General features: G+C 38.3%; 1 protein-coding gene across 1 annotated transcript in view; it reads left to right on the top strand.

Annotated features, from left to right (window-relative positions):
* Nucleotides 1–1,031: 1,031 nt before the first annotated feature.
* The window catches only part of LOC307094730 (complement factor H-like), a gene marked incomplete at its 5' end in the record, with an annotated part of 42,890 nt that continues 32,985 nt past the window's right edge, over nt 1,032–10,936 (top strand). The window contains 7 exons of the mRNA XM_079763770.1: nt 1,032–1,248; nt 2,491–2,673; nt 2,788–2,931; nt 4,488–4,664; nt 5,512–5,688; nt 6,152–6,361; nt 9,607–9,783. Of these exons, the coding sequence (XP_079619896.1) occupies nt 1,032–1,248; nt 2,491–2,673; nt 2,788–2,931; nt 4,488–4,664; nt 5,512–5,688; nt 6,152–6,361; nt 9,607–9,783 (1,285 nt within the window). The remainder of the gene's footprint in view (nt 1,249–2,490; nt 2,674–2,787; nt 2,932–4,487; nt 4,665–5,511; nt 5,689–6,151; nt 6,362–9,606; nt 9,784–10,936) is intronic.

Below are 10,936 nucleotides of genomic sequence, written 5' to 3'. Positions count from 1 at the left end.
GGACCATGCAACAGGGACAGCAAAGAACTTGACCTCTTTTAATCAATATCCGAAGACCATGCAGCCTGGGGTCTGGCCTGACAAAGGGGGAGATAAGATGGCCTTGGACGTACAGGCATGAGAGAGTTGGGATTTTCTTCCACCTACATGGGGAGGGTTTTCAGAGGATCACCACGTGTTTCTTTTCTGGGATTAGAGGCAGCCCCGGGTTGTATGAAGCCAGAGGTGTTACACCTTTAATGGCCTTCTTTAGAAAAGAATGCAAAATCAGGAATATGAGATTCTCCTGGCATTGCCAAAGGCACCCACCAGGCATGACAGGGAAAGGGTGTGGACTTGACAGAGACAACGGTAGAACTTAACGTGGCCAATATGGCTTTCTATTAAAAATTTTATAGTCATACTAGAGGCCCGTTGCACGAAGAGATTCGTGCAACAGGCATTCCTTCCCTTGGCTTCCAGCACTGAACTTGATCTCTTAAAAAATGTTCCAAGACCATGAAGCCTGGGGTCTGGATCAACAAAGGGGAGAAAAGATAAGATGACATTGGAAGTGTAGGCGTGAAAGAGTTGGGATTTTATTCTACGTAGGAATTGATTTCAATTATTAACTAAGCAACTTTTAATGTTCTTCTACTGAAATATATGAGAAATGCCTCTCTGAGTGTCCTGGTTCCCCAGTATATTAAATTAAAATACCCATTTTTATTTAAGCATGCGATTTAAAATTGTAGCATTAAATGTTTTTAATGCAAGAGAATAGTATTGTTTTCATAATACCAAAAACATAGCATTTAATTTTACTAATGTAAGTAATAAAATCAGATCCACTATAAGAGAGTTAATATTACAAGTAAGTTTTCAGGACACATCTATTGCGATTCAGAGGGTCCCATATGAATGTGAGGGATGTGTCAGACATAATAGATAATGCACTTCCAGGGAGAGCCTTTATTTGATGCCTCTCCGTATATGCAACACCCAGCCACTTATTTTTGCATGACATATAAAGTTTACTTGGCACTGATTAATCATATGTTCTCATTAAATTATTTACCCTTTTTATAGAAAGAGAATGCATCGTTCCCGATATAGAGCAGAACTTAATTGTTCAGCCTCAGAAAGAGAAATATGTTATTGGAGACGTGTTGAAATTCTCTTGCAGAAATAGACTCCACTCTCTTGTTGGACCAGATTCTCTTCAGTGCTACGACTTTGGATGGTCCCCTAATCCTCCGACATGTAAAGGTGACTATTTCTCTGACACTTGCTCAAACCAGAATTAGAATGTTGGAAATCAGCTGTTCTTTTCCTCTCTTAATTTTCTGTTGGCTGCCAGTGTGTCTATAACTCAGTGCATTAAGCCAGAGACAAACTTTGGAGGAACATGTGTTGGGTAGTAGATACCTCAGATTTCCTTATTTAAAAAATTAATCTTCAATTATTTGTTGAACTACGTATTCAAAGTCTCCATAGATGGACATATTGTGTCTGATACTGCAGCTATCTCTCTTGTGATATTTTTTGCATAACTTCCAACACTGGTATTGGACATTTCTAACAGCATGAGTCCCACCTCAAGTTTCCCTGAGTGTGTCTAAACAATATTTAAGCATCTTACAGTTAATTCAAGCCTGTGTACAATATAACAGAGAGTTAAAATTTGTTGATGAAATGCTTGCCTCCAATGATGGTATTTTTTTAAAACGTTTTGATGAAATGTTTCCATGGACTGTGAATATGGCTATAAGTTGCACAGTCATATTTGTTCGTTGATTTGCATAGAGTTTTAGACCACTAGAGCAGGGATAGGGGACCTTTTCTCTGCCAAAGGCCTTTGGATATTTATGACATCATTCGCATATCAAACAAATTTATCAACTTAAAAATTATCCTGCAGCTCTAACCGGTTTGGCTCAGTGGATAGAGCATCGGCCTGCAGACTAAAGGGTCCCAAGTTCGATTCCGGTCAAGGGCATGTACCTTGGTTGTGGGCACATCCCCAGTAGGGGGTGTGCAGGAGGCAGCATATCAATGTTTCTCTCTCATTGGTGTTTCTAACTCTCTGTCCTTCTCCCTTCATCTCTATAAAAAATAAATAAAATATATTTTTTAAAAAGTAATATATCTACTTTGTGTATTTTTTTTTAAAAAAATAGTATCCTGCTGTAATTGGTCAAACATCTAATTAACTCACCCCTAATGCCTTGCCAGGGCCAGACCAAATGATTTCTAGGGCCTTATACGGCCCCTGGGCCGGGCATTCCCCACCCCTGATCTAGAATATCAAACGTTTCCTGGGCTTACATTTATGTCCAATGTGCCAGTTCTGTATCATAACAGAACTGGGAGACATAAATGTGGTGTAAACACCATTCTTTTTCCTTTCTCAAAAGATAAGTTAGATAACAAGTCATAGTAAAAAATCTCTTCATTTTCAGTTGTACAAGAGACACTTTAAACTTTACTTACACAGTATTTCTTCTGTAGAGAAAGTACAGTCCTGTGATCAACCGCCTCGACTCCCCAACGGGAAAGTTGCAGACACACCTAAAGAGGAATATGGACATGGTGAGGTGGTGGAGTATGGCTGCAACCCCAGGTTCCTCCTGAAGGGCGCTAAGAAAATCCAGTGTGTTGATGGAGAGTGGACACCCTTGCCCGTGTGTGTGGGTAATGTACACACAATTTCAGTCGTTAGACTTACGTCAACACTCTGTGTTTCTATTCATATCAAGACCTCACTTACACTTTAAATTTGAATGTTTGTTTGTGGAATTTTCACAGAGGAGCACAGTACATGTGGAGATGTACCTGAGCTGAAGGACGGCAAGGTCGTGTTCCCAGCACGGCCCTCCTATCACCATGGAGACTCAGTAGTGTTCACTTGCAGAGACGACTTTACAATGATTGGTCACAGCTTAGTTACATGTATTAGGGGAAGGTGGACCCAACCGCCTCAGTGCATTGGTGAGAAGACACTTCTATAATTGACATTTAATAACATTGGTTATTTTTCATTGTGAAACTCTACATGCAACCATATTTTTGAAATTTAGAGATAGTCTTGAAAATGTCATGTTGACAATTATAATGAATCAAACATTCATTGTTTATAGTTCAATAGGACCTACAGAGGAAAAATAGAAACTAGCAATAGAATTTTATGTGTCTGTCCCTAAAATTAACATTATTTAAACCTGTGAAGCTAAATTTTACTTAAAGACACATGATTAAACTTTTATCCTTCAGTGTTTATTTTGTAACTTCCTATAAACCAGCCTTTCACTCTATCAAGATGTTTCTTTTCTCTGAATAAACAAATTCTTTCAGAAAACAAGGATCTTTAGACATACCACAACCATCACACATCCTTTTGTCTACAAATTTTCCTTCAGTCATCATCTCTTGAAGAAGATGACTCATGTTGTGTCCATCAACACCCCGGACCCGTCCCAAAAATAAGACTAACTCTCAAGCCTCTTGTCTGTTTTAAATTAGCCTCCTTTACTTCAGTTTTTTTTAAGGTTTCATTGCAAAATCATTACTTTCCTTTGGCCAATTACTTGACTTTACTTTGTGCTGTTAATCCTCATTTGATTTTTATCATTAACAAATTATTAACAAATACTACCTAAGATCTACACCAATCGGTCTTATCAAACTCAAAAAGGATTACCACCAGCATTGCATTTTTGAAGTATGTAGCTGTGTATGAAAACTTCCATAGTCTATATCTAAAACACACTGAAGCCAGCATAAATGTATTATTATGGCATTATAATATTATTGCATTCTAGGATGATCTGGTGTATAAAATAGCTTCTTAAAGATTCTAAGAACATATATACAAAATGTGTTATGACTTAAAAACCAAATTTCTTATTCTGATTTTTTGATCATGCCAAAGATCCGCTGAAACATTCACATTCTATACCCTACACCTTAGATCAACTTTTCTTGTTAGTATAGATTACATTTATTTTAAAATATATAATTAACCTAGAAAATTCATATATTCTATCTCCACATATAATTTTTTGCTTTTACCATTTTAAGATTGTAGATTAAAAATAATGTAGTGTAGTTTGGCACCAAGAAAAATGGATGTGAAAATTTGCAGATTTCAAATGAGACCACATTTAGTCATGTATGATTCTTTCCTATGTAGATCAGACAAAAGGTGAACCCCTATGTCCTGGCAATCCCCAAAGGGCAACATGGCTTTAGAATGACTATTCTCTCTCAAATTTCAATACTGGACATAGGACTATATGTTCACACATTGTAGATCACCTCATGCAACATGATCAGGAAGAACTTTGCTGGTGGAATTTATGGTCCTAAAGTCCTATTTCATTAGAGTCTGGACTCTTTAATTGTTGTGTTGGGGTGTTTTTTTTTTTTTTTGTTGTTGTTTGTTTGTTTTAATTAGTTGCCTGGATTTTCATAATTAGTGCTTTCAATAGAATATTTTCATTTTACAGCAACAGTTGTACTTAAGACGTGTAAATTATCGGGTGCAACTGCCTATAAGTTAAAACTGACACGTTGGATTCATTATGAGCATAATAGGAAAATCAGTTACACGTGTGGGAGGAAGTCAGAGCAGAAACACTCCGTCTGTATGAACGGAAAATGGGAGCCTGAGGTGACCTGCATAGGTGAGCTCTTGTTTAGATCATGTCCAAAATGTGTGTTTCTTTTTCTGCCTACCTTGTAAAAGGTGTCTCTTTGTGTCTTAAAACATTTTTACTAAGTATGTGTTATGACAATAATTTTGTAGCTGGAAAGTAATTTAGAAAATAACCAAAACATTATTTCTGAATATGAATTGTATCATGTGCCTTGGTCAGCGATCAACAAACCACCCAGCAGTGCGGTGGCTTTAAAGTCACATTGGGCAGTGGGTGTGCCCATTAATGTTGTAATCCCATTGCTATCAAGTTCTTACCTTCAGATGTGCCTATGCCTGTAACGTGTGTATTTATCTAAGCATCTACGGGTGTACACATCTAGCTACCGATCTATCTATGTCTGTATCCACCTATCGCTGTAGGAATCTACCCATCTAGGCATCAGTCTTTGCTCATGTATATCTGTCTGGCAAACACCGAATCTTATTGCCACCACAAATGCCATCCCACTTTTCATATCTGTGTTGCTGTTCTTTAACTGAGGGGCACCTTGACACACTACCCTCAATATTTTTACCAATTTCCTCGGACCTAGAATATTCAGAAAGCATTTTACATAAGCTAAGCTACCCAAGATGGATCACAGAAGGAATAAAGGAAAGAACCTACAAGGAAGGCCATGAGAATATAAGCCCAATGCGGTATGTTAGAGCGATAAACAAGATGGAGATGTAACATATTTAAACACAGAATAGAGCATTACAGTTTGATATTTCCAGGTGCATTATTATTGATCATTTTATTCACTGAGTTATTATTTTAATATTTTTGACTTATGATTTTTCATCAAGAAATCTGATTTTAATATTTTTAGAAGCACCACGATGTCCACCTCCACCTCAGATTCCCAATTCTCAACATATGACCCTGACAGTGGATTATCAAGAAGGAGAAAAAATATCTATTCTCTGTCAAGAAAACTTTCTAATCCAGGAAGGAGAGGAAATCGTGTGCCAGGATGGACGATGGCAGTCAATACCGCGCTGTGTCGGTCAGTAGTGGGTCACTTGCATTGCAACTGTCTTTCAGATGAGGGTAAAACTCCCCCCGCTTTGTGTAAAGGAACAAGATGAGCCCTTTTCCCCTATCCATGCCACTTCATCTCCAAACAGTAATGCCATCCAGGTGCAGAAATCAACCAGCATTATTTCACTTCTAATGTGAAACCAATGCAAAAAGAAACTTCCGGTGACTGGAAATACCAAAGTTCTGTCTATACGTATTTCACTCCTCAAGATGAACAGGAGGAGACTGAAGAGGCATATAGGACAAATGGATAGTAGCATCAATTTTATGGGCACATATACCTTTGCAAGTTTCACATATTTTTAATTATGAAATAATTTAATTTGTTCCAAAGTCCTGAGTTTAAAATCCCAAACAGTGTTGGATTTTAATTTTCAACTTAAACATTATCCTTGTGCTTGAACTTTTAACCTCTATTTTTCATATAGAAAACACTCCATGTTCTCAACCACCTCATGTAGAACATGGAAGCATTAAGTCATCCCGATCTTCAGAAGAAGGAAAAGAAACATCGGAACCCAAGCTATATGCGCATGGCACCACATTAAGTTATATTTGTAAGGATGGTTTCAAATTGTCTCAAGAAGATGGGATAACATGCCACCTGGGAAAATGGAGTGCTCCACCACAGTGTGTAGGTGAGGACAGCAGGCAGACTAAGTTCTTTTTGGTACAGTTCAGTAAGATAATCCATCGTCGTCATCAAAGTCATAAGAAGTAACTCTTTAGAATTATAGACATAAGAAGCCATTATATATAAAAAAAGAAGCCATTATATGTCATTTATATATTAACATGTTTTGCCAAACGATTTTTGCATAAACAAATTAAATCAATTTTTATTAATTTTATTGGCTCCTTATGAAATCACTTATAATTCGGGCATTTCTTTCCTACTAAAACTGGAAGTGTGGTGAAATGAAACTGTACTCTTCATATAAGTGTACCTGTTCATATTCTTGCATATTCATATGGGTTGCAATGAAGGCTTTGTCACCAGGATTTATAAAGATTTATGTTCTACCTCCATTGTCCCTTCTGATCTCTTACAATAGAGGAAGGATACTTTTCTTAAGATTATTCTCAATGTGTTTCTTTTTATTGCTCATGGTTGGAGAAGTATGGACACGCTCATTCTTAGATATGTTCACAGTTTTCCTTTCAAGTTCTTTCTTGCTCAAGCTGACAGCTGGACAACCATCATGGTGGTTTTAGAAGCATTTGTGTACCTATCTTGACATCTGATATTAGCACCTGTGTGATCATTTTTTTAAAAAATGAAAGTACCAAATATGACAACCAGGACATGAAGTAAAGTTCAGTTAGTGAAATACACAGTCATTCATTCATTCATTCATTCATTCTTTTCTTTTCTTCTTTTCTTTAGGACTTCCTTGTGGACCACCCCCTGAGATTGCCAATGCTGTTCTATTTGACAGATTAAACATTTATCCACATGGGCAAAAATATACGTATACCTGTGACATCGGTTTTGAGATTTGGGGACCTGCATATGTAGAATGTTCAGGAGAAAAATGGTCCAATCCACCAGAATGCACAAGTATAGTGTATTTCATTTTATTCTAAGGCTGATGAATATCTTTAGTTCAGAGGATTCATGGTAAAACTATAACACTGGGACAATTCTAGAAACTGTCTCTAGAAAGTTCTGGATTCTGGTAGAAAATTAATAGCCCTAGTAATACCAAAACTTTGGGAACGGGAGCCAAATTATTTCATTTGATGTCATCCGTGTTCACGTTCCATGTGTTCTGATGGGCATCTTCTGACTTCTCATCTCTTCCTGTATCACAGCTGGTCCCTGCTCACCAACCTCATCAATATTCAATTCATTGAGAGTTTATCAGTTTTTTCCTCATAAATCCATAATGTTCTAAGATGGTTGATGTAGCCAGGCCCACATGGCTCACTGGTTGAGCATATTACTATGAATTAGTAGGTGACAGTGTGATTCCCAGTCAGGGCACATGCCAGATTGCAGGATCAAATCCCCAGTAGGGGGCATGCTGGAGGCAGCCAATCAATGATTCTCTCTCCTCATTGATCTTTCTTGTCTCCAAACACCTCTCCTTACAGCTCTGGAATCAATAAAACCATAGTTGTTTTAAGATGTTTGATGCAATTATGGTAAACAGATTTAGACAGAAGCAAAAAATGTAATATGTACATAGTGTCTGTGGCCTGTGTGGACAAATAAGAATTTGGATGTAAGATGTTTGGTCTCAATCATGACCTGTATGCCCATCTCCTCAGGCTTTCAATACCACCATCTCCACGTTGCACTTTTGATAAATGTAAAATTTTTCAATGTTGTTAGGTCAGGATGGCTAACATTTTCAAGTTATAAGAAACATATTATACAGTAGGCATTGGTTTGGTGTGTATCTATTATTCTAGAGTATAATTATTGGCTGACATGTTAAAGATTTATTGAAAAGTCTATGTTGTTGCTTTTACAGAAACTATTTGTTCTAGCCCACCCAGCTATGGCAATGCCATCCTCATAGGCCGGAAGAAGAAGTCATACAGGTCAGGCGAGCAAGTGACTTATAGATGTCCAGACTATTACCAAATGGATGGATCCCACGTTGTATGGTGTTGGAACGGCATATGGATAGGAACACCCAATTGCAAAGGTATTTTGGTGAATGGCTTCTAGCATCATTAACAATAGACATCGGATCTGGTGCAGGCCAGATGGAGGAAGGTCTATGCCTCACACAGAGGAATGGATGTGTATCAATGGTGGGCACTGGAGCCCCAGAGCCCTCAGAGTGTGACTCCTGACACAGCTGTGTCAGCATCTCAGGGAATTGGCAGAAAGTCAAATGCAAACTCACAGGCTCACTCAGACTCAGCCTCAGAAGCTCAGGGGTTGTGACGCCGAAATCGATGTGGCAATTCCCAGCGGGTTCTACCCCCACTGTTGTTGGGAACCGTAGCTTCAGCCTCTTATTACTTCACATCCACCCGAATCTCCCCGATGAGCTGCACAGTGCTCACTGCAGTGCCCTTAGGCACTCAAGTTATTGCAGTATTTTTAGGAAACTGTAAATTTATTGCACTCTTCTTTGTCCTCAGTTTCTGTGTGGAAATCTTAAGTGATCATCTTCTTTAGCTACTTATTCTCTAAGAAGCTGGCTACTGTGCTCATTTTCTAAGGGTCTAAAATCACAATTCAAAAACATGATGTTTGTGAACCACATTTGGCTGCCAAATAATATGTTTGTTATGTGTTTCTTGGGTTTATAAATTCACTTTGATTTTATATAAACTATGTTTATTTTACTAAACTTAAAGAAAATGTTCAGAAAAACCATCATTTTCTTACTTTAAAAAAAGTTTTTAAATTTTTATTGAATTTATTGGGGTGCCATTGGTTAATAAATGGTGCTGGTATAATTGGACAGACCCAACCAAAAAAATGATATTGGACCACTTTCTTATACCTTACACAAGAATAAACTCAAAATGGATTAAAGATATAAATGTAAGATTATAAACAATAAAAACCCTGGAAGAAAAAACATGGGCCATGAAATCTTAGACATTTCTCATAGCAACATTTTATTTCTAATATATCTCCTCAGGCAAGCAAAACAAAAGAAAAAATAAACAAATAGGACTACATCAAACTAAAAATTTTTGCACAGAATAATCATCTTTTTCATAGGCCCAAAAATCTCTATTAACGTTTGAGAGAGGATGGGAAAGAAACTTAAGGTATAGAAGCTTAACTCTTACCAAAAAACTTGCTTTATCTTCTTTTTTCAGTCTTGCATGTAAATTTGTGAATATTTTCCGTCTCAATTGTGTCTAAATGATCGCTGCATTACAGATCCATTTTTCCCTCTTTATTCAGATTTCTCCAGTGGCAGCCCTCCAGAGGAGAATCAAAATCCCTTTATACCAGACAAGAAGCGTAGGTATCGACATGAGGACACAGCACGTTATAAATGCAGGCACCCTTTGGGCCTCTTCGGGAAAGTAGTGTTGACATGTCTAAGTGGGAAGTGGACAGACCCACCTGAGTACAAGGGTAGGGTGTCTCATTGTCCCCTCCCAGTCTCTGTGCAGCTTCTATAAGCACTTGGTTACTATGCTCCTGTCCAGCTGGCCTTCATTTGGTTACTCAGGTTTGTTGCTCAATCGTTTCCTGTAAATCGGCTGGCCTTCATTTGGTTACACAACTCCCTTCCTGTCTGAAATCAATAAAAACATAGTCATTTTAAGATGTTTCATGCAATTATGGGAAATCGATTTAGTCAGAAGCAAAAAATGTAATATGTACATAGTGTCTGTGGCCTGTGTGGACAAATAAGAATTTGGATGTAAGAAGTTTGGTCTCGATCATGACCTGTATGCCCATCTCCTCAGGCTTTCAATACCACCATCCCCACGTTGCACTTCTGATAAATGTAAAATTATTCAATGTGATTGAGTCAAGATGGCTAACATTTTCAAGTTGTAAGAGAAGCATTGTAGAGTAGGCATTGGTTTGGTGTGTATCTATTATTCTAGAGTATAATTGTTGCCTGTTATGTTCTTTCAAAGATTTACTGAAAAGTCTATGTTTTTGATTTTTCAGAACCAATTTGTTCTAGCCCACCCAGCTATGGCAATGCCATCCTCATAGGCCGGAAGAAGAAGTCATACAGGTCAGGAGAACAAGTGACTTACAGATGTCCAGAACATTACCAAATGGATGGATCCAATGCTGTACGGTGTAGGGACGGCATATGGATTGGAAGACCCACATGCAAAGGTGAATGGATTCTAGCTTCATTAACAATAGACATCGGTTCTGGTGCAGGCCAGATGGAGGAGGGTCTATGCCTCACACAGAGGAATGGATGTGTATCAATGGTGGGCACTGGAGCCCCAGAGCCCTCAGAGTGTGACCCCTGACACAGCCGTGTCAGCATCTCAGGGAATTGGCAGAAAGGCAAATGCAAACTCACAGACTCACTCAGACTCAGCCTCAGAAGCTCAGGGGTTGTGACCCTGAAACCGACGTGGCAATTCCCAGCGGGTTCTACACCCACTGTTGCGGGAACCGTACCTTCAGTTTCTTATTACTTCACATCCACCTGAATCTCCCCGATGAGCTGCACAGTGCTCACTGCAGTGCCCTTAGGCACTCAAGTTATTGGAGTATTTTCAGGGAACTGTAAATATACTGCACTCGTCTT

The sequence above is a fragment of the Cnephaeus nilssonii genome (genome assembly GCF_951640355.1).
Source record: "Cnephaeus nilssonii genome assembly, chromosome: 23".
Lineage (NCBI taxonomy): Eukaryota > Metazoa > Chordata > Mammalia > Chiroptera > Vespertilionidae > Cnephaeus > Cnephaeus nilssonii.
Note: the sequence above shows the minus strand (reverse complement) of the source record. Positions and strands in the feature narration are given on the sequence as shown.